Consider the following 24,777-nt stretch of genomic DNA (forward strand, 5'->3'; position numbering starts at 1 on the left):
GTACTTAAAAGGTACTCTTTGTAAGAAAAGTTGATTTTTGAGTCTCATTCCCAACTCGTCAAATACTGACACCCTCATTCTCCGACTCTGACTGACATTTCCACCTCTAACACTGCCAGATGACTTGTGTGACTAAGGAAATCACTGTAATTAAATTTACATTAAGAACTGTTTTGACATGATGTGATCTGAGCTCAGAGCGGTTAAAAACACATTTTTTCAGAGACCTCAAACACATTTGTTTTGCAATTACAGCTCAGCTACTTTGCATAAATGCAAAGGACAGGATATAAATACAAAGTGTGCTGTGTGGCAGGAGAGGTAAAGGTGTACATTATTATGTTTAGTTAATTAAAGTAACTTTCACACACTGTTCACAAATAAACAGCATAAAAGAGGCAGGTTTTGGAGTAATGACTGCACATCAATGCAGCACCGACTTTATTCTCAAACACATTATTAGAATCTAAAAATAAGAAAATCTTCATGGTTGTTGTTGCCCAGAGTCCTTTCATCTGTCAAAAAACACATTAATACAAAGAGATAGACAGTGAGATATATGTCTCTCATCATCGTCATTAACACTAAAAGAACACTTGATTTGATTAAAAAATAAAAAAACAACATTAAAACACAGCCAACCCCGCAACAGTTATAGTTTCTTAAATAGCCTCTGTTCACAGAGAAATAGAGATGACAAAAGAGACCATGCAACCCAATCAACCACTCTGTGTTCTCATTAACACTTCACACATTCACACACACACAATTTGGATCCAAATCAATATTATCAGCAGACATATGCCAGGAGGAGGAGCTGTCATCATACAAAGGAGTATTTTTGTTTTTTTCCTAACAAAGAATTGTTTGACATTTCATTATTTCAAGGACTAAAATACATTGAATTTCTACTCTGCTGATCTGAGCTTCACTGCCAGAGAACAATTACAGTCCTTTAATCATACACAATTATTTACAGCCGGTGCCCGGTTCAAAAGGCAACACTACATCACCTCTTTCTCCTATTTGTCTTCAGCTGAATACAGCAGAATTAATTCAGCAGTTATCACTGTGTTCAACACTGCTTCTGTCTCTACAGACAGTGTGTGGGACTTCAGTCCACACTGCATCAAACTGGAGACATTAATCATATGATTAAAGAACCAACGGGGAAATACAATTTGTGTATCATTTGGTTATAAACCCTTTGTTTGTGTACTGTGTTCTCTTGACTTTGGCTGTAGGAAGATTCAGCAACTACCAGGTCCAAAAAAATAAAAATAAAAATAATAATAATTAATTGGCTTTAAATCCACAGCTCAAACAATTACATTACAGTAATGTACAGTTGCTCTTCCGAGCCTTTTGGACCTGATGGTGAACACCATCTTTACAAAATGAGGAACTACATATGAACTTTTTAGAGCAGACAGGAAACTAGACAGAAAATCACTCTCTGAGGGAGGTTGGAGCATATACACCTATCACAGCAGAGGACTTGTCCACCTCTCCTCACTGCTATACACATTTTCTATTCAAATTACAGCATGTCTCATGCTGTAAAGGATAAGTACAAAAAATACAGCCAATAGTAGATGTCAGAAAAGCCAATGGACATGCAGGAGCTGGAAGAACGTATTTCTTCTTCCTGTTCTTAACACTGTCCTGTTGTCCAGTAGATGAGACATATTAGTAATACACAGAAATGTCCCTTTATTCTACTGCTTGGGCTCTTGTTTGAAGTGCTGAACTCTAGTTCACATGTAGGTGGTCTGTTGGTTGAGTCCTCAGGGGGTTGAGGTTGGTGGAGGCTGGCCTGGTGTAGAGAGGCTCCATGGTGGCAGTAGAAGGGCTTAGCTGAAGTTTGGTGTCACAGTCCTGAGATTAGCTCAGATAGAGATGTTTGTCTCTCTGAAGACCTCTGCAGGAAGACAGGACAAACAAAAAGTGAGGCCATAGTAACCGACAGTATTTACTGGTTCACACATCTGTCCCGTTGTTTTAATACATATGGGGCTTATATTAAAAGGGACAGTTCACCCCAAGATCATAAATACATGTGTTTGGGTCGGGTCAGATACAGTATGTGCTCTGTTGCACCTGTGACCACACCCTAGAGGGATGTCACAATGTCCTGAGGTACACCTGTACATCAAACCAGCAAACACCAGATTTAGTTATTCTTTAAAAACCCTAATATGTACCCGTTGCCATGGTAATCAGTGCTCCAGTCCAAGGTGGGGTGGTGGCTCGGTGTGTGGCGACCAAGCTGGTGGTAGTCCATTGATGGTGACATCACTGCTCCACCATTAAGCATACCTCCTCCTACTGGCTGGTAGTCAGACTGGAGGGGGGGGGGGTAGCCCTGGAAGTAGTGAAGAAAATGTCTTTGTTACGATTCATCATGTCTGCAGAGTGAAACAAAACCTGATGACAGTAAGAAAAGTAACATGGAAATAAATGAAAGAAGCTGACCAGCCTCATACAGAGGTGGACTCTGCTAAAATCAGCTGTGAAAATCCAGACAGATAATATTCCAGCTAGATACCAGCTGAGCAATGCTACTGCAGTGGCAAGTTGAATGTGTGTGTCGTATCAATACAGGGCTGCTGGAAGCAAAGTCAAATTAATTTCATGGAAGTTTGTGGATTTTCCTGTCTGCTTTTTTCCCAAAATTGAGAGTAAAAATTTTGGAGTAGCTTTTATCAGCACAGCCAAGAAAGTGTGGCCTCAGCAATACAGCTGAAACATTAAGTCGATTAATTAATTAGTTGATTGGAGAGAATTTATTAGTAAGCCTATGTTGATAATCGATTAATCATTTAAGTCCTCTTTCAAGCAAAAATCTCAAAACATTTGCTGGTTCCAGCTTCTTTAATGTATGGTCTTGATGCTTTTTTAAAATAATTTATGGCAGTAAATGAAGAGCCTTTGGGTTTTGTACAAAAGAAGCAAAATTTAAAGACGTCACTTTTACCCAACGATTGACTCGTTCACCAGTAGGGTCAACAGTTGGAGATGCAGTAGTCAAATCTGTTCACACTGACATAACACATTTACATTAATATTCAGTGTGACTTAAAATGTGAGTAGATCAAAATCTGTCATTATGTCCCCTGCAAATAAATGTCCATAAATCCACTAAAAAAAAAAGTTATCCAGTGATAGCTGTCTGTACATCCACAAGTGCTGGAAACAGGAACTGCCAGAAACAGGAACTGCCAATAGATTATTTAGCATACTTTTAATTTGCCAAATTTAAACACAGTGTCAGACTTTGAGGAACTAACGTCACTGCTATGAAGTTACCAGGGAAAGTCTGTTGAGAAGGCACAGACATCACAACACACTGAGGTAAGGAATGGCAGACACAGAAACATCTGGCAATACAGACATGTCAAAGCAACTCCCTGAGAACAGAAGCTCTGACCTAGAGGAGTAAGGACAGCAACACAGCATATCTGAGAGATTACAAGAGAAGTGGCTGAAAAACTTGTCCAACAGAGAGCTCACCCAACCGGAGAAGGATGTCCCTGCCCAGGGACTAAACTTTTCAGTAACTCCAGAACAGATACCGGTAGTAGATCTTATCACAGCAACAGAGTCAGCCATCAATAACAACAAGTTGGCAGACACAGAGGTAGAACAGCTACAGTTGAAGTTATCAGCCACTCTTGCTAATGCAAAAGTACCCCCCTCCAACCTTACAACTGAGGAGAGGAAGGCCCAGCATCACTCAAAATACACCAGAACATCACCATCTCACCGGCAGACAAAGGGAGATGCACTGTGGTGCTAAACACAGCGGACTACCAAACCAAAGTCACGGATCTGCTTAGTGATACCAACACCTATGAGACTCTGAGACGAGATCCTAACAGTAGCTACAAAAAGAAGGTTATAGAACATCTGCAAAAACTGGAAAAGGACAAAGTCATTGACAAACCACTGTATTACCGACTGTACCCTGGGGAAGCCATCTCATGCATCTATGGACTCCTAAGTGCTGTATCGTAGGTAACTGGACTTCTTCACTTCTCCAGAACTGAAGAAGCCTCTTGGATGAGAGGAAACTGAAACAATTCCAGCTGCCTACGATACAGCACTTAGAATTACCATGACCTGGATGACTGAGAACCTTCATCAACATCTATGGACTCCCCAAGATACATAAGATAGGCGAACCACTCAGACCCATCAGCAGCAGCATCAACTCATTTACCTATAACATATCTGAACACCACCTTTGGTCAGTAACACTCAACACCACATCAAAAACTCACAGGAACAAGATGAGAAAAATGATATTCAAAAATCAAAATCAGAACAAGGGAAGTGGAAGCCTTCACATAACATATAAATGTTGTGGACAAAAACATCAAGCTCAAACGGGAAGATGTCAGAGGAGACGGTCTGCCCTTCTTGGACTGTGCAGTACACATTGAAGAAGACAAAGCCTCAACATTGAAAAGACCTACACACACAGATCAATACTTGCTGTTCGACTCTCACCCACTGGAGCACAAACTGGAGGTCATCAGAACCTTAAACCATCTGGCTGAGACCGTGCCCACAAAGACAGAGGGGAAGGAGAAGGAACAGAAGGACATCAGGGGAGCACTTAAAACCTGTGGCTACTAGGGCTGTCACTTTTTATTCGAAATTCGAATATTCGTTCGAAGGTGGGGGGGAAAGTTCTTATTCGAATGCAATGACCTGTTCGAAGTCAAAATGTACAGTCTATAAGCGCAACAGACCGTTTGAAGTAGTTCGCCTTGTGATCCAGCAGAGGGCGCTCTAAAAATGGATCGAAAATGGAGGACACCAGGTGTGTGTGCCAGGAACCTCTGTACGCTCTGAACGGGTGTTCTCGTCGGCAGGTAATATTGTAAATAAAAAGAGAGCCGCACTTGATCCCGATCACGTTGATAGACTTGTGTTTTTGGCTAATAATATTAGAAATTAAGCCGGGCCGACGGGCCGTTCGGCTTGCCTATCAGTTCTGTTTTACCTTGTTTGCTACATTTTTAGTTCAAAGCTAGGAGCAATTCTCTCCTGTTGTCTGTGATGTTACATTTTCTATTCAGGAAGGCTTTTTCATCTTAACTCTTATTACTATTTTCTTTATGTTGTGTGTTATGTTGTTAATACTGTAGCACCTGGAGACTTTCAGTTTCACTATGAATGTAAAGTGCGGTCCAACTGTTTTTTAAACTTCTTTTTTATTGAGAGCACGGTGGAACTGACAGATGTAGAAAACGATGTTTTTAGATTTTTCAGAGAACATTTGTTATTCAGATGCGTTAATACAGCTGTTAAAAAAACATTTAATATTAACATTTGAGTGCTACTAGACGGTGATGTGATGTTAGATGGCCTGTGAAGTTAATAAAATAATGAAAATAATGTCGTGTGGTGTTGTGGGGGGGGTGGGGGGGTGGGGTGGGGATTTATTCGAATTCATTCGAATAAATTGCGTGTCATTTCAAATTCGTTCGAACTTGATTTTTTGAAAAAGTGACAGCCCTAGTGGCTACCCAAACTGGACCTTTGTCAAAACCTCTAAAAGATCCAGAGCAGACAGAGAGGAGGAGACGAGAAAACATAACAACATTATCATTCCCAATGTCGCAGGAACATCTGAGAAACTCAGGAGGATCTTCAATAAACATCATATCCTGGTTCACTTCAAACCTACCAACACACTGAGGCAGAAACTTGTCCGTCCTAAGGACAAAACACCCAGGCATAAACAGAGTAATGTAGTTGATGCTGTTCAATGCAGCCAGGACTGCACAGATTTGTACATTGGGGAGACAAAACAACCTCTCCATAAACGAATGGCACAACACAGGAGGGCCAACTCCTCAGGTCAAGTCTCTGCTGTCCACTTGAATCTGAAGGAGACAAATCATTCCTTTGAGGACAACAATGTAAACATCTCGTCCAGAGAAGACAGATGGTTTGAAAGAGGAGTAAAATAATCCATCTATGTCAAAGTGGAATGGCCATCTTTGAACAGAGGAGGAGACCTAAGACGTTACTTATCACCCACCTACAATGCTGTACTGAGTTCTCTCCCCAGACAGCTTAACAACCATTCACACTTGGGCTCACCTAGCCCTAGAAACCCACATGAAGGCCGGTTGGGTCAACGACCCACAAGAGGCCCTAATGAGTCTGAAACTCACACGTGTCCTTAACGACTCTGTAAGTACACTCCCACTCCCTGTAAGGACACTCCCACACAGCGTTTAAAAGCCTGCAACTCCCCTGCAGTTAGTTAGAACTGAAGAAGCCTCTTGGATGAGAGGTGAAACGTCTTCAAGAAACTGAAACAAGTCCAGCTGCCTACGATACAGCACTTAACTGAGAACCTTCATCAACACTTTGAAAAACATTTATAATCCATGTTTAAACATGAAACTAGGGTTGTGCTAAAAAATGGATCAGGTAATATATCGCAATATTAATTTTCGCAATATACTGCATTGATGTCCAGCTCAAAAAATCCATATTTTGATTTTTTTTTTTTTTTTTTTTTAAATCATGTTTTAAATGGGTTGCAGTACGGCTAGTTGCCTCAAATTACCAAGTGCCATTTCTGGCAGAGTGAATGAGTCAGTCAGAGGAGCTGGAAGCAGCATGGCCGACACGGCTGACAAAACAGGGTACATTCTGATATAATTGAACGTCCTTGGTACATTCACATGAAATCTAGTGGTGCAGAGAAATGCCGCAGGCTTGTGCGGTGGTGTGGGGCTCTCACCCTGTGGTCCATGTGTGTGACGTGTTGGGGACCCCCTTTAATCAGTTTGCCAAAAGGCGGAGCTGCTATGTTGTTATGCTACCAGCATGCTGGCCCTACTTGTGATCGTTTGTCCTCATCGATGGATTAAAAATAACAGTATACAACCAGGATGTCAGGCAGATCATTACTGTGTGTTTTAAACTGGGGCACAAAACCAAACAGAGTGATCACAAGTGAAACATCGTGCTACATAGAGAAATGTCTGTTGCGTTCCCTCTGGAGCATTCAGCCATGCTAAATAATGTGCAGCTACTTTACCATTCTGCTCTGCCTCTTGAGTCAGCGGTGCATTTTATTTGTCATGATTTTTGCCCCTATTGTATGCATGAAAACACCAGCTTCAGCCATATGGTTAACACTACAGTGACATTAAGGAGTACTTGTGCATAAGCACTTTATTTTCATAGGTCAACATTTCAGTTCACTGTGTTCACTGTTCAGACAGTGACACAAGAAATTAAAACAAGCACTTTATTTTCATATGATGTTTACAGTGTGTTCAGGGACACAGTAAGAATACTTGAGCAATTGATGATGGCATCTACATAAGTTCAGTGACGCAAAAGAACACTTAATGCACTATTTTCATGTTTGTTTTTTTTTCAATTTCAGTGTGTCCACTGTTTCAGTGTGTCCAGTTTAAAGTGCAAGAGTGAGCTTTAATTGTTATGGCAGCTACATCAGTGTGTTCGGAAACAGTGTGATCTGCTAATACCGTTCAAATAAATTGGAAAGGAAATTTTGAATTAAATTGTTTTGACCTAATTTGTCCGCTGAATTATCAATATAATGTGATGTGATGTATCAAGACTACCCAGATTGTACATAGCAACTTACACTTACATTAAATTTTCAGTAAACTATGTGGAATATCGCAATATGCATCGTATTGCAATGTATCGTGATGCGTATCATGAAGTCCTTGCCAATACCCAGCCCGACATGAAACAGATCATATTTCTTGGCAAAACTGGTTAAAAAGTAAAATCCTTTACATTCATCAAAGTGTTACTGTGCAGTTTTGAACATGAGATGCTGTCACAATAATGGTGGCTTTTTTACGTCATCCATCAACCTGAATGAGTCCACAGATTGAGCTGATGGTTTTAACAAGCCAACCTTTAGTACTTCTCTGTAAATAGTTTCTGATGAACAGGGACATGAATGAAAGCAACCACAGTGAAAAAGATGATCAGTCACAGGTTCATCAGCAGTAATTACAGAGTTTTGAGTGTCTGGCTAATTTTATCATCTGCCAGGAGTGAGGAAAGCTGAGGACAAGTGAAGAGGACATGAAAAGGTAAGAGGAGAGGAAGAAGCAGGGGAAGAGGAGGAGGAGGAAGAGGAAAATGAGGGAAGCATGTCTTTAACCATAAGATACTTTGAAGGAGGAGAGAGACATGGAAAGAGGGAAAAATGAGCGAGTTCAGGAGTGTGTGTGAGTGAGTGAGTGAGTGAGTGAGTGAGTGAGTGAGAGAGAGAGAGGCTGAAAGGGAAGTTAATCTGAGTGTTGTGAGTGAAAGAGGAGAAAGAAGAGGACAGCAGGTGGTTTGGTTCTCCCCCCTCCCCTCCTCTACCTCACCTATTCATCCATTGTTGAGCAAATTCTTCTCCTTCACTCCTTCACAAAGACCCCATCTGCCTCTTTTGTATCTCTCTCTCCCCTCTCTCCCCCTTCCCCCATCATTCTCACTCTTCTTACTCAGTGAAAAAAGTTTAAAGCTCTGTCACTGTGTCCTCTCCTTCTTTCCTTCACTTTTTCTTTTTGTTTGCTCTCTTTTTTCCTAATAATATGCAAAATGTGTGTGTGTGTGTGTGTGTGTGTGTGTGGGGGGGGGGGGGTGCACCATAGAAAGGGGGATAAAATGGGAAGTGAGAATCTGTGGCAATCCATCCACCCATTTTAACTATTTGCAGGAGACAGTGGCAACATTAAACCGTCTCACATCATTTTTACACAAATTCACATCACAGCCACTCATCTTCCTTTTCCTCCTGTTGTGACAGAGTGACTATTAACAGAGCAGCTGACAGTGAGAGGGGGAAGAAGAGGAGCTGATTGATAGATTGATTGACGGACTAGACAAGGACATAAAACAGTCTGACCCAAAAATTCAACAAAAAAAGCTATTAAAAACATTTTTTTCCATAAGAACTAACCAGGCTATTACAATTTCTTTATTGTGTCCTTCTAACATCCAAACTATCTCTACTAGTCTGTTATCACTAATCCATTTCCACAGGCAGATAGCAAAAAGCTAATTCAACAGCAAATGAATTGTATTTTAATTAATAATAATTGTATCTAATTTTTCAATTGTGACAGGTGAAATATATATATATATATCCACACACACACATATATATATACACATATATATGTATATATATATATATACATACATATATACACACACACACACACACACACACACACACACACATATTTATATATATATACACTAAACAAAAAAATAAACGCAACACTAGTTTTTGCTCCCATTTTTCATGAGCTGAACTCAAAGATCTAAAACTTTTTTTATATACACAAAAGATCCACTTCTCTCAAATATTGTTCACAAATCTGTCTAAATCTGTGTTAGTGAGCACTTCTCCTTTGCCGAGATAATCCATCCCACCTCACAGGTGTGGCATATCAAGATGCTGATTAGACAGCATGAATATTGCACAGGTGTGTCTTAGGCTGGCCACAATAAAAGGCCACTCTGAAATGTGCAGTTTTGCTTTATTGGGGGGGTCAGAAAACCAGTCAGTATCTGGTGTGTTACTCTTTAATAGACTTTTCTTGGAATCATTAATTTGGACAACATAATTATGTTAAGTATTAACATGATGTGAAAATCCATTTAAAACCATTTCACATCAAATAAACATGCCCATTATGTAAAACCACTTTAATATTTTCTTCATTCAGATCATTTGCATCTCCTGTCTTTCATCATCTTCTGTTCTACATAAGTAAATCATTTGAAAATACATAAAGACTCAGTTTCACATGGAATAAAGAGGTGCTCTTACAAAAGGTTTTGATGATCCTGTATACCTTTATTTCATGACTACAGCCTGTGTTTTAAACCATTAGTTTGCCTCACTAAATAGAAGCTGATACAGACTTTCTTGGTGCTGTTATTGTCCATTTGTCTATTTAACTTCAAATGTCAGGAGAAAAACTAAAAATGGTGGAAAATCCAATATAGCACAATCTAATGATCTTTAATATTTGCAGAGCATTGATGGCTTGACATTTCATATCTCTTCAACAACTACTGACAGGTGGCAAGTTTTATCCAAATCTCACCAGTAGTATGTAATTGATAAGAATATTCCATGTTTTCATATCACCAAAGGTCTATGGATGAGTGCAACTGAGGCAAGTGAGAAAGTATTTAGAGATGGACTGCCACATTACTGGTTGTGGTCCTTTGCACTGAATTCATCCTTTAAGACTTCATGTTTCATTTACTAAAAACTGTAAATGAACATACATTAAACAAACACATGGAGACCAATGCATAGTGCCAATCAATTAGGGCTGCTGATAAGAATCCTTTTCATTATTGATTAATCAGCCCCTTATTTTCACGGTTCACTAGTTAAAGCAACATTATGTAGAATTGACATTTTGTGTGATTTGGAACCCCCCCACAGTATCTGGGTGCTGTGAAAACAAATCCCAGGTCTGTAACAGTTTGTCAGATGTAATGTGAGCGCTATCTACAAACAAAACTCATTAAGTTATAGCAATGTTATGTCTTAAAAACCTGTATCTTGTATGCAACAATGTTTCTCACTGAAGTTACACAGTGCAGAAACAAGTGATAGGGGGGCAGAGTGGCGGAGACAGAGGCACCATTCACTCTATCACAAGACACCAAACAAAGGATTTTGAAGCTGTTATTTCAAGGTAAAAAGAAGTTACATAATAGTCTATAAATGTCAGACTTTTTTGAAAAATGCTCATCACAATTTCTCAGACCTCAAAGAGACATCTTCAAATTGTTTTTGTCCAACCAACAGTCCAAAACCCAAAGACTCTTTATTTACTGTCATTTATGACAAAGACAAACAACAAATCCTCACATTTAAGAAGCTTGAACCAGCAAACCTCTGTTGCAGCTCTACAATCAACTAAATGTTAACTTATAAGATGTACATATAGTGTGTGACTGACCTGTGTGATGGCAGGCGAGTGTGTCAGTCCCAAAGAGTGTCCACTGAGCTGCTGGTGCTGGTGCTGATGGTGTGGACTGTGCAGCCCTCCCAGGTGAGCCTGGCTGTGGAGAGGAGGGCTGACCTGGAGAGGAGGCGTGGATGCTGCCGTCATGCCGCCAAGGGACAGAGCTCCCTGGTGGGGGACACTGGGCCGCGGCACTGTCCCTCTGGACGACAGAGCCTGGAGCTGAGGGTGGATGTGGGTGTGAGGAGGAGGCAGGTGGGGGCCGAGGCCGGGACTTGAGGCGTGGGAGGGGTGTGACTGGTGAGGGTATGTCATGTACATGCTCGGGTGCTGAGGGGGAGGGAGAGAGTGAGGGTGGGCTAGGGAGCTGGAGGAAGGGTGCTGGCTTGGGTGACCAGGGTGACCTGGGTGACCAGGGTGACCTGGGTGACCTGGGTGACCTGGGTACATTGAAGGTTTGGGTGTAAAAATTGAGGTAGAAGAGGAGGAAGATGAGTGGGAGGAGTGGGGCGGCTTCATCTCAGATGAATCGTTGTAACTCTGGAGAAGAAGAAGGACGAGTTTAACAGGAAATCAGTTAAATTCCAATAATTGAATTATCAGTGTGTGTGTGTGTGTGTGTGTGTGTGTGTGTGTAGTACCTGTGAGACCAGACTGGCCCTGTAGGCAGCCAGTTGTTTCAGATACTCCTTCTTAGCCGTCTCTGTTCTTTTCTTGTACAACTGAAACAAACATTTTACTGGACTTTATTACATTAGTTGAACACATTTCTACTAATCAATTTAATGAGCAGTACCTCATAGTTATGTAACAGTTTTTGTTGATGTGAAAAATCTTCAGTGAACTGTAGCTGTGAATAATCGACGACATGCTGTGAAACAGTCAGACTTTTGGCTGCATTAAATCATCATAATAACATAACATGAACACAGATATCACATCACGGGGCTCATCATAGAAATTCCTTCAGCTGACAGTTATCTAATAACACCATATACACACTAATGAATTCCCAAGGCAGCTATTAGAAACTTGGAATCTGAACTTTGTTAAAATTTGGTTGACATGCCACTAGCAATTTAGCGAGCTCAGTACTGATTGATAGTCTCAGTTGTATCGTTAGAGCTGATGTTTTTGTGGTCACATAGGCATGTTCATTCAAAGAGGGAGGATCTACCTGTTTCTGCTCCTCTCCAAGGCCGTCCCACATGGAGGCCACAATCTTTGACACTTCCCCGAAAGTGGCGTTGGGGTTCTGGGCCTTGATGTTTGCCTGGGTGTCCCTGAAGAACAAGGCATAGGCAGACACTGGCTTCACTGGCTCATTTGGGTCCTTTCGCTTCTTCTTCTTTGGTGTTTTGGGTTTCTTGGAAATGTCCACGGTTGCTGGCCTCTTCTCTGCTCCACCGCCCAGCTAAGAGGAGGAGAAGGATGTTGAGTAGGACACAAGTACATGGACGGATAGAAGGATGGTGGTATTTTAGTTCAGCATTTTACAAAAATGTAAAAAAACAAAACAAAATAAAAAACAAAAAAACAGTGTTGGTAGTGTAAATGCTATTTAGTAAATGTATGTGATCATTCAAAAACCTGTATGATTCCTTTAGTAATTTGTTCTAATAGTAATTCTCCAGTCTTTTATGCTTAAACTAGCATTTTAACATTTCACAGCCCTGTCCGTGACACTGATGCCTCTCATGTCTGACATGTGACCTCAACCTTGTTAAATGTCAAGCCACGAATCAACCTCATAGGTCAAATAAGGGGAAACTCCCAACCAAGCAGCAGAGCTGATGAAGCCTTTTAGACGAGTGGATAAAAATCATCAAGACTACACACAAACTGTTTCTTCACCAGCCTACGCAAGACCTCCATCACTGTCTACATGAGATTCTTTCACTCAAAGTCATCGAATCATTTCACAGAATGTTTTCTGGATCGAACCATGAAATTACAAATAAAACAGAGACAATGTTTAATTGGTGCACCTAATTATCAGTTAATGGCTTCCAATTTTATGCCAGTCTTTGAGTCAATGCACAAGTTCAGTTGACCAAAAAGATATGAAAAATGTGTCTACAGACAAGCAGATGGTTAAATAAATATGAAGAATGAAGTTTCCAATGACAATAATGAAAGATGACAACATTTTGGAAATCAACACCAACTTTTAAACAGAACTGTCTTGTCTCTATTGTCCCTGTAATGATGACCAAATTAAATAGACCTTAACTGGTAACTTTTTAAAAGAAAATAATGGATCTTTAAAATTAAGAGTTATTGACATTTGTATTGATTTAAATTGAAAAATTAAAAAGCATATCTGTTTTGTCAAATACTTGGGTGCCCAAACATTTTCCCTTGGTGGGCAAAACTAAAACTTAATGTTGGCTATGTGTTAAAAGCAGACAGGTATTGTTTTGTTTTGTTTATAAAGATGGTACTAGGATCCTCAGTCCCCTTAACTGTCTGACTTTCTGTGAGTGTCACTGCCTGCTGTCCTAGGTTTATGAAAAATAATGTATTATTACGGGTCCTCCATATTTAAAGAGCATTTTACCTCACAAAAAAGATTAAACAGCATAAACATAATTATTATTTTCAAAATTATTTGTTTTGTTGCTGGAAACATCTGGCGGGCTAAACTGATCCTTGTGGCAGGCCCCACTTTGTGCAGCCCTGGTCAGATGGGTGGTAGTAAAGTGTGAAGATGCATCTTTAGTGTACAGAGTGAGCGTCCTGCTGCCTTTGATTTACTACAACTACACATACATGTCCTGAATGAGTGAGACATGCACACTCTCCTGATTCACATCTTTATTTTGATGCATTAGTCAGAGAGATAATGTACCTATGATGTATTGTCCAGTATTCTTACAAGGGTACTGCATCACTGTAGCTGACTATAGCAGCTTAGTTTACCACCACTGCCTATTCATGTTTTATAGCTACTGTATGTAATACATGTTGACCTATAAAGACATCCTCGTATGAAAGGCTGTATATCTTTAACAGAATGATATCAAGGTGAAAACACAGTTTTAGGAGTCAGAGTTGCTGTAGAGCAAACAAAGTGCAGCTGTGGCCTCACTTTGCTAACTGTTGGTGTTTCTGACTGTGACGATGGAGACTGAGACGTGAACAGTAAGATCTCTGCTCCAGTTAGTTTCAATCTGGACTGCCAGAAAAATGAACAGTTTATATAGAGGTGTATGTTAACAAGTCATGATGCATTACAATGAGCTACACAAAGTGTTACAAATCTGTGTTATATTAGAGATGTTTTTACAATGATGATGATTGTGATTGTAGGTAGACTGTTCCAAAGAGATGGGCCTCTATCTTTCAGTGGTAATACCATTGTCCAGTTACTAGTCCTGCTGGAAAAGGAAATCAGCATCTCCATACAGTATGGAGATGCTGATTTCCTGACATTTTGTCTAAATTCACAAAATGCAGCCATGTAGATGTGTGGGAGTGTGCTGTAAAGGTACAAGCCGTGTCTGTTCTGTATGCTTCTCCCCATCCTTCCTGAACCAAGCATTATTATCTGCATACTTGCTTATAATGTTGCCCATCTACAACTCAATCTTCTATACATAACCAATGAGAATGATAAAGTTGGTTAATATTATTCAGCAGCACGGTAATAGTTTCATTTTCCCAGAAAATGAACCATCAGTTTGGTGCACAGAGCTTGTTTCAGTGTGAGACACCGAACAGTGAGGGGGCTGATTTCCATCTTGTTTATATGCAGGGAGAATGGCTCTATTATGACACATAACATTAACATAACAACTCTCCTCTGTACACACACGCACGCGCACACGCACACGCACACACACACACACACAGAGAGAGAGAAAGAGAAAGAGAGCACAACCCAAATGGTTGCTATAGACCAGCGAGATATGACTCATAGAAACAGGAGACACAGTGTCTGTGTGTGTGTGTGTGTGTGTGTGTGTGTGTGTGTGTGTGTGTGTGATCGCGTGTGTGTTTTTACCCTGAGTCCGTCATCATTCTCGTCCTCATGTGCTGAACTGGAGGGAGATGGAGTGGCCGATTTACTTCCTGGAGGTGAGGGAGAATTATGGGTAACAGAGTTCCCACTCAGGCCCAGTTGGGATTGGTTGATGGTGGACAACTGACTTTGCTGGCTCATGCCTGATTGGCTCCTGGGTCCGAGTGCTGCCTCAATAGGCTGTTGGCTGCTTGTGAACCGTGAATCAGAGTTGACCATCTGCTGCATCTGTGCAACACAAATAGTGATAATAATTAGTAAATTAAGGCAAATATCAGGTTTGGGTGTGTTTTTTGCAACGTTGACAGAACATTCCAGTCTGAAACTCTGTTTTCTCCTCTGAAAAGATGATGCAACTTGAGCCAACAAGTCTTTCCAGCTTTCCATTATTCCACCTGAGGTTTTATAACCTTTACAAAATGCTATTTTGTGCCATTTATTCTTGTACCTCATGAACAACTTGAACATACTTTAAAGTTATTGAAGAAACATCAGCTGGACGTAGGCAGTAGCAAGTTACAATTCCTAGTAAAACTGACATTCTCTTATTAAAGAACAGCAACATGTTCCTCTTGGGGCCGTTGTGGTCCATGTGAAAAAGCTACAACATGCACCTTTCTGTCTTGTGGTTGGAAATATATGGCTCGTCTATCCTTCAGTTGTTCAGGTTCTGAGTTGAACAAGTCATTCATCTTGATGAACTTTGTCATGTTAAAACAATATTTGTTTGTTTGTTTATTAGTACTTTTTTTTTTTTTGGTCCGTGTCAGACTTTTCATCCCTGCACCATGCCATGTCCATGCCCATGCACAGAAGTGGACCCTCTTTTATGAGCTACGAGCTGCTCCTCAGTTTGTCTTTGCTACTGAATGTCCTTCTGTTATTTAGAAAAACCTACTTCTGTGTCACATTTCTCTCCTGCTTTTGTTGCAAAAGCAAATTTCCTGCCTGCATCCATGCTGTGCAGAATAATGCAAAGTGTTTGATTTAACACCTAAAATACCAACAAAATATAGTCATATCACACAGCCCTGGTTGGTGGAGGGTTAGACAGCCTTTAAACAAGACTTTGTATTGGACTTTACTTAATCAGGTGGTTGGAACTCCAAATTAAAGATGCTTTTGAGCAACATATTTGCACACCATGACAACTCTATATGATGGTATTGTCAATGTCAATGTTGCACTAAATCACTGCATCTAAATGGAAACCAGAATCATCGAGTGCTGTTTTAAGTGCCACCGAGACAGCTCATACTTTGCACTCTAATCAGGTTTGTATCATGGATTCCATAATGGACTGAACAGAAGGTGTGCTGAAACACTATCCGAGCTACATAACATGCTCATGTAACACACCCTCATTGGGCTCTGAGACACAGTCTGCCTTTGCTTAACAGGGTTTGTACTGTGTGCAGCAGTCCAGGATTCACTAATAATGAAATCTGATAGTAACCGTGGCAACAGGCAATACAGGTCAGAGAGAAGATGGGATCAGAAGTCACACTGTTGTGCAAATACATGAATACAGATTTTAAACTCCATTTTCTCTGGAGAAGCTGTTATGTAACTTTATCTGGAGGTGTCCACAGGTGCAGACTGAACACATGCAAGCACTGGTTTATTCCCTTGTGCATTCAGCTCCTCAATTATTTTTCATTGTGAGTTGCTGTCTTTCAAAGCAAATGACTCCAGCGTAACAGTAACGGGAATCTGGAATAAATTGCATATAAAATGTAATAAAATATCAATATGCCTGAATCAATGCATATATAATAAAATACAGTGAAGGGCATCTTATACAAAATTGTCATTAACTTTTATAGTCACATCACAATGCATGTTGATATAAACTGTAGCTTCTCTGCCATGAAAGTTTGAGGTTTAAACCTGTTTTGCAGAAACAACAGCATTCATGCCAAAGTCTGGTGTGTGATCCTTTGTGTTCATGAGCCCACTGTGTTGAGAAGTTCAGTCTGAACTGGCAGTCTCACAGTGAGTCAGTCATCAGTTAGATTCTGTCCATTTCTCAGTAAAACAAAAGTTATCATTGCCAACATGCTCAGCATCGGAACTTTGACACCTATTGTCACATATATGAAGATGGGACTTGGGGTGATGATGACTATTTAGGGTTTTCCTCTCAGTAAGTGTAACAGCGGATGTGGTCTGATGCTTCTGGCCCCTCTTGGAAGCACATTACCTGAACTTACTGGCAGCCTCCGAATACTGCTGCGGTTTTTCGATGGAACACTGAGTGACATTTGTGTGATATGGGAAGAGGTTTTCGGATTGACGTGTGTGCCACTAAAAAAGCTGAAAAATAATGGTTGTGGTTCAGTTATGGTGGGTTGTGTTGAATAAAGGTCATATTAGTAAACTGTCAAAATATCCAACTGTCATTATTCTCCAGAGAGCTTTTAGAAGCTCACCTCATGTACATAAAACTGTTTAAATAAGAATTGTTTTTAAGACCTGATGACAACACACTGTTGAATAAAACAAATGCATAAACTTCTATAAAACGTTTTTCTTTTTACTGAAAACATAAAAGTTTTGGAAATTTTGCAGATCAACTTTAACGTCTGAAAATTCTTACACATGACACCGTTACACTACATGACACAGTTACTATGGCTGTATTATGTTGTGATTAAAGTGCTCTGCTCAGGATGACAGAGTGATACTTTGAATAATAAAAGAATGTTTGCTTGACAAACTTAAAACGCACCAACAGAAAATGCAGAGTTAGACAATTAAAGAAATTAAAGAAGCTGTAGTTTTCAGTGGTCTGAGTGATAACTTCACGAGAAGCATCTGTTGACTGGGACAGGAGATCACCAGTTGACACAACTGGGAAATATAAGCAAATCTGATTTTTCTTTGAGGTGTGGGGTCAGAAAGACGTGGGCGTGATGACCTGAGAGAATAAAAGTGGGGGAGCCCCTGACACAAGTAGGGTGAGTAATAACTGACTCATGTCCCATGAAGGGAAAAAGCTGAATAATTCAAAATCTGTTCTTGATCTTAGTGTTTTTGTATTTCATGAATACATATGTTGCCTTAATTGCAGTATGAGTATCACCAAATGTCAGAAATAACAAGTAACATGTCATTGTATTTAGTAGTACGACTAATTAAATACTGAAACTACTTCATGTTTAATTAGAAATTTGTAAAGTAGAACATTTTTGACTTGTCATTCAAATCAAAATTAAGCTTGGTAAGTGTTGTAGTGCTGAATAGCTAAAAACATTTTACATTTGTGAGATAAAAACAATAAGATTAAACTCTTATATGTGCATTATTTCTCTGCACAGTATTATTCTTCTGTGATCGATATGGACTTTCAATCCAAGTTTCCATTTTTAATTTCGTCAGACACTTCAATGGTTTTGTTTTTCACTGAGAAGATAAGATCTATGAAGTTGCTGTGCAGGAGCTTTTGATCATATCATATGATCTCCTTCGGGGGAAGCAGTTCGCCCAGTTGTCATGAAATTGTTGATGTTAAAATTTTCATCTGTGTTTTTATGTGTTTATGATCATGACTATGCTGTCAATGAGGTTAATGTGGTTACTATCCCTCAGATTCAGCCAGAGGAAACAAAATATGTCTAAAAATGGCTTCAAAGGTTTTTCAGATAGTCTTATTTTTTTAAACTCAAATGGCAAAACTATATTTAATGTGGGACAGTTTTCCAGACAGATTTAGGAGGTATTCAAACCTGTAAACTTTGTCATACTGTGCTTAACTGTAACTATAGGCTATTTATTAGTGCTGTCACACGATTAAAATATTTAATCACGATTAATCCTATTAATGTCATAGTTAACTCACAGTTAATCGCACATTCGTATCTATTCTAAATGTCCCTTGATTTCTTTTTGATGCTATGACGAGGGGGCGGAGAATTCGCATCAGCTGTGCATTGTGTGTAACATTAACCTGTGTGCCATCAAGTGGTATTTCAGACTGGACGTGCTACGATGAGCTCAGTTCGCAATGACAAAAGACACAGATCACTTTGGTCTTGTCAATGGAACCATTTGGCAACTGTTTAAAAGTAAACTTTCCATTCAGAATCCTATTGGCATCCATTTCGGCATCTCGCGTTCGCCATCCACTCAAAACGTAACGTGCCTACTACTCTTTGGCCAGCTCGCAAGCCCAAACAGCGTGCCTGTTATTTTGCTTCTGGTCTAGCTAGATCCGGTGTGGTGTTGTAGTTTTTCTAACGTTACTAGTTGTTGCAACAGCGTGTGAAAAAAACGACACAGTTTGCTAGGCCAAAAAGAACGTTAATCTCGCGATAAAAAAATTGACTCCGTTAAAATGGGTTTGCGTTAATGCCGTTAATAACGCGTTTAACTGACAGCACTACTATTTATATTAAAAGTTTTAATACTAGTCTTAACGATAATTGCTGATTAATCTGCTGATTATTTTCTCTATTAATCCTTTCGTTTATAAAACATCAGAAAACACTATCAAGTCGATATTATCAAATGTCTTGATTTGGCCGAACAACAGTCCAAACACCAAAATATCCAGTTAACGCACAAGTTCTCCCCTTTGAGAACCTGGAGTCACAGAATATTTATATATTTATCAATCATGATCAACTAATTGTTGCAGCTCTAAAGATGAGAGAAACCTATCCAGGTACTTGGCCCCTGTATCATGGCCACGCCCTGTTTTGGGTGAACACAGCGCCTCTAATTTGACTGGTGGTAAACGCAACTTCCGACGGCATTGCTAATTCAATAGCATAAACTAAGAATACCATATGGATTTTCAGCTATTAAGAGCCCTGGCGGCCAAAGCATATTATGTTGTTGTTGATTATTGATCTATGACGAGGTTGATGAGTGTCCTTTCAGTCACAGTCTCCATTAAAGTGGACTAACCTGACTACCTTACTAGATGTCCAGGTCATTTTTCATCATCATTAATCATATTTTCTATCATTAAGACACTTCATCTTACTGTTTTATAATCTGTACAGTGTGATGTTACTGTAAACTAATTGCACTGCTGTGGCCAAGCAGAACCGCTGTCTCTACTTTGATAGCTGTTTTGTTTACTAAGAGTTGAGAGGAGGTCCAAAGAGGTCGGTTTTAGCTCCACTTTCGTTATTAGAAGGTAGGCCAGCTCAGTTAATGTTTAATCATTAAAGTTAAAACACCCTCTGCTCCTGGCGGTCTGTTGAGTGGAGTGGCTATTAAACCAAAGTCCATTCTAGAAACAGGTGTTTTATAGTCGGGCTATATTTGTTTAACAGTAAAAACTGTGGTTACAATCATGCAATAGCTCTTTCTGGATTCACTGTGATCTACATGTCATCCTCTCTGTGGATAGGCCTGAAGCCACATATCTCCACTCTGCTGTCCTTCGTTCTTTGGTAAAGAAAATCACAACCTTTGGGATTTTTTATTTTTTGACGTGAAAAAATGCTACACAGCAGCTTTTAGGCATCTTGCTACTCAATGTTTTCTGTTTGGCGTCGGCACTTGTGTGTCTGTCTGTTTCCACCTAAAAGGGGGCGTGGTCGTTCTGGACACAGTAAAGTGACGTGTGGCTGCTCTTATTTATAAGGACTTCCTGTGCTCGACTGATCTGAGAGATCTTTGATTTTGAAATGAGAAATCACACTGTGTGTCCGGAACTGTCGAGCAACGAGCAGACGATAAGGATAAAGTCTTGTATCATGTTGTATGAAATGTTCTGTCATGATATTGATACATATCACCATCACGAGTACTGGACTTGGACGTCAGTATTCATTCATTGACCCTGTTCTGTATTAAAAGTTGACATTTTTGGATGAGACACAGCGATGTAACTGCCATCTATAAATATCTGCACAGATCGCATTTGCAAAAATAAAAGATCAGCACAGTCACAGTTAACATTTAAGGTTTTCATTCAGACATCACTTGATCTAAATTTAAATTATTTCAACAAAATAAACAAAATGAAAGTGCAGTGCAGCTATGTATATTAAACTGATTTGATGCATTAGTCACATGGACAGACCACACAGATGACAGGCCATCACTCATCAGCTCATTTGCCGGCAGTGTTAGCATGTTTCATTGTGTTGCCACAGGGCAGAGTAGGTTAGCCAGCTCAGCACGAGAATGGTGACTGGAAATATGCTCCCTGTGAACTCTGCGGAGAGAGAAGGCTTCTGTGAGCTGATGGCTCATGTTTAGAGGCAGAACTACTCTAATCTCCACAGGCTGTGTAGCAGAAAGGTACTCTAAACCCTATCGGCATTTTCACTCGGGTTGTCATATCGGAGCCTATTCTTCTTACGTTAGATTTTTTTTTTTTTTTTTTACAATTAGTCTCAAATGTGCAAGTGCAGTTGCAAAGTTAAGCCAACATGGCACATTTAGACTAGAAAACCTGTTGTGAAATAGGTTGTGTTACATCAGTACACAACAGACATAAGAAGAACAGTGATTTACTATAAACATCACAGATTGCAACTTTGAACCAGTGAGAACAAACCACCAGTGAAAAACTACCAAATTAAGTTCTCTAAGCTTATTATATTAAACATTAACCTTCAATCAGATGGCAGCCAAGACAGAAAAAAAGCGAGCAGTCAAGATCTCAATATTAACTGCAACTGAGTAGTCCTGACACACACACACACACACACACACACACACACACACACACACACACACACACACACACACACACACACACACACACACACAGAATTGAATCTTTCTAGCCCCCCCACGCATCCCAACTGGGCTGAGCCTGGCACGGTTGCCAGGCAACCATCATTCATGGCAGTAAATGAATGTTAGTATGAACATATAACAGTGAGGTGGAAAGAAGGTTGGACTGAGACAGAGGAGATGGAAAAGAAGAGCCTTCGGGCCCCTAAAATAATTATCTCCACCAGTTAACAGACAAGTTCGTCTCAATCAAAGACAGAGAGACAAAAATCTTAATCTAATTAAAAGTTTAAACAACAGTCTTTGTTCCGGTGTTTTACAGTCATTCTAATTCAACTTCAGTCAAGGTTGGGAGGTTATCGTGAGGTTTCAAACTGACACTTCATATTATAGCAGGTAAGTTTAATATGGAGATCAAAAGTGGGAGGTGAGAGTTTCATTTTTAATAAAATAAGAGAAATCTTTGTCACAGACACTTACACATATATTTAGCCCACCAAATCCTCAGTATCTATGACAGTTGACGTGTCCCAGGTGATGCTTTCGTTTCTTCACTGTAAGACACGTCAACCACATCTGAATGTCACAGCTCAAAGCAAGATTTTCACTTTACTGTGAAATGAAGACTTAAAATATAAAAAAAAGTCAAATCAACAAGCTGCCAATAACACTGCCTCACTGCAACATCCTATTTCACTCCATTAAACTGAATAAAATGTGAAAGACTGTGGTTCATATACATCAGTTGGCAGTGTGTTCAAATCTCTGATTCACTGAGATCCTCAGTTTTCTTCCAATAAGTAAAGTCAATGTGTCTTTGAGCAGGACACAAAGTAAGAGTCCACTCTACAGTTTCTTTTGAGTATCCAGCACAATCCAAGGTGCCTGTTCAATGTGTGGAGTTTCCTCGAAGCAGTAATTCTCAGTGACTTTACCAGCGAAAGGTTTTTACGGTGATAAAAGTGTCAAATCACTTGTACCTCTCTGCTGTCCATCCATGAGCACAGAATAGTGCCAAATATTGCTTAACAACATGTGGGCGGCACTACAGAACTACAAGGAGGGAGAACGCACAACACAATGTGGGACTGGCTGTTGTACTGAGCAACACATGATGACCAGAACCTATGAAGGAGTGATCTGGAAGTCTGGAATGACACCAGCCAGTTACACTGAACACTCTCCTGCTCTCCTTCACCCTTGACTTCATTTTTATCACTTTAATTCCTTTGTTAATCTTGAAACAACTATCCTCCCTCTCACTGCACTGAAACTGTATTTCTTGTTATTTTTGTGTAACTGTATCTTGTTTTACAAAACTGTAAGCTATTTTACAATCCATATTATTTTTTAAATGATGTTCTGAAGTGTTTCTGTACTTTAAACTTTCTATAGATAATTTTTGTGCATGAACTTATCATGTATAACCATGTAGGTTATGCAACAATGTAGTCTGGATCCCTGTAAACCTTGCTTTCACTATGCTAGTCAGTCAGGCATCCGGCTAGAAATATCCCGGTCGGTACAAACAACTGTTTGTACGTATAAAGTGCACGGCACAGTTGAGAGAAAACTGGTCAGGATGGTCAAAAGTCAACAAAAACCACCAAAAAGCAAGTCTGCAATGAATTAGAAGCTGCTGGAAGACAGGTATCAGTGTCCACAGTCAGGTGTGTTTTACATCAACATGAGCTGAGAGGCTGCTGTGTTAGAAAGAAGCTCTTGCTTCTTGTTGGTTCTTGTTGTTTGACCACAATGAGCATCAATATATTTGGAGGACAGAAGGTGAAGCCTTTAACCCCAAGAACACCAAACCTACATGGGGCTGGTAGAGTTCTGCTGTGGGACGGTTCTGCTGCCATTGGATATCAAAAGAACCTGTCTGAGGTGAAAATGGCAGAGACATTTAACCAAATATTAGAATTACTGTATGTATATTAATGATCCAGCAGATTTGGTCACATGTTCAGAAGACCTATAATAAATTCATTATTGAACCAAACTTCATGAATGTTTTTGTGACAAAGTAGTTTGTGTTCCACTCATTCATCACAGACTTTGACCGCGACTGTATTTATATTTATATAGGTTTGCTAATCAGAGTGAAAGAATTAATTTCTCCATGACGGGCAATAAGGTAATTATTATTATTATAATTGACACAGGTGTCACTTATTATGTCTGATTGGAGTCTGATAACAAACGGGGTAAGACAAATTTCATGTCTATCATTCTTTTAAAGTCCCCTTCCACTCAAATGTGTTTTTGTTCTTAGATATTTGAGCTTCACTGTGCAGAATGAAGATGGGGCTAAAGGGGAGAATTGTCCTGTGTTCATTTTAGTTTAATTCAGACAAACATAAAATGAACAATATTTTTATATTCTGGACGAGTGGAAGATAATTATTTTTTAACAAGATGATGAATTTTATAATTATAAGCAGTAAATTAAAACATGTCTAGAAACGATCTTTAAGTAGGTAGTTTTTCTGAAACATAACTAATATATAACATATTACTAATGTTATTTCACCCAAGAACGATCTAATCAGCAGATACTTTTGAAACCTGTGTGGGCGTGCCGGGCCTTGTGCAGTCATTTAAGAGGCTAAAGGTCATGTTAAAACCCAACCTTGCTTACAATTCCCTGTTCATCATTACTAAAGCATAATTCCCTTTAATACATGTGATTTATTTGTGACCACTTACTACAGACAGAGTACTTGTCATTGGGCCGCATGTGCCACCATCTTGGTTCAACATAGCACCTCCATCTTGGCTCACAGGCATGCCTGGCAGATCCATGCTCTGCAGCTGGTAGGGGTGGTGAGGAACTGTGCTGGAGGGGGGGTCCAGAGGGTGGTACGGTCCAGAGGGGGAATCGTGGGGGAGATGGGGGGGCAGCATGTGGTCTGGCAGGGTGGGGGGGATAATGGGTGGGATGTTGAAGTCCTCATCGCCCAAACCACCCACTGAGTATGACTAAAGAGAGACAAAGACAAGATTGGAGAAAAAACAATTAAAGACAACTTTTTAGATTCC

At 39.9% G+C, this 24,777-nt stretch overlaps 1 protein-coding gene across 2 annotated transcripts in view; it reads right to left on the minus strand.

Annotated features, from left to right (window-relative positions):
* Positions 1-403: 403 nt before the first annotated feature.
* Positions 404-24,777, minus strand: part of tox (thymocyte selection-associated high mobility group box) — an 88,750-nt gene continuing 64,376 nt past the window's right edge. The window contains exons 3-9 of one of the 2 annotated variants that reach the window (XM_073490423.1): positions 24,445-24,717; positions 15,016-15,261; positions 12,187-12,423; positions 11,651-11,731; positions 11,004-11,549; positions 2,205-2,365; positions 404-1,921 (exon numbers count right to left, since the gene is read on the minus strand). In XM_073490423.1, coding sequence (XP_073346524.1) covers positions 1,885-1,921; positions 2,205-2,365; positions 11,004-11,549; positions 11,651-11,731; positions 12,187-12,423; positions 15,016-15,261; positions 24,445-24,717 — 1,581 coding nt within the window. In that variant the 3' untranslated portion in view covers positions 404-1,884. The remainder of the gene's footprint in view (positions 1,922-2,204; positions 2,366-11,003; positions 11,550-11,650; positions 11,732-12,186; positions 12,424-15,015; positions 15,262-24,444; positions 24,718-24,777) is intronic. The other variant, XM_073490424.1, reaches the window with a different exon arrangement.

Source organism: Pagrus major, chromosome 21, assembly GCF_040436345.1.
Source record: "Pagrus major chromosome 21, Pma_NU_1.0".
Taxonomy (NCBI): domain Eukaryota; kingdom Metazoa; phylum Chordata; class Actinopteri; order Spariformes; family Sparidae; genus Pagrus; species Pagrus major.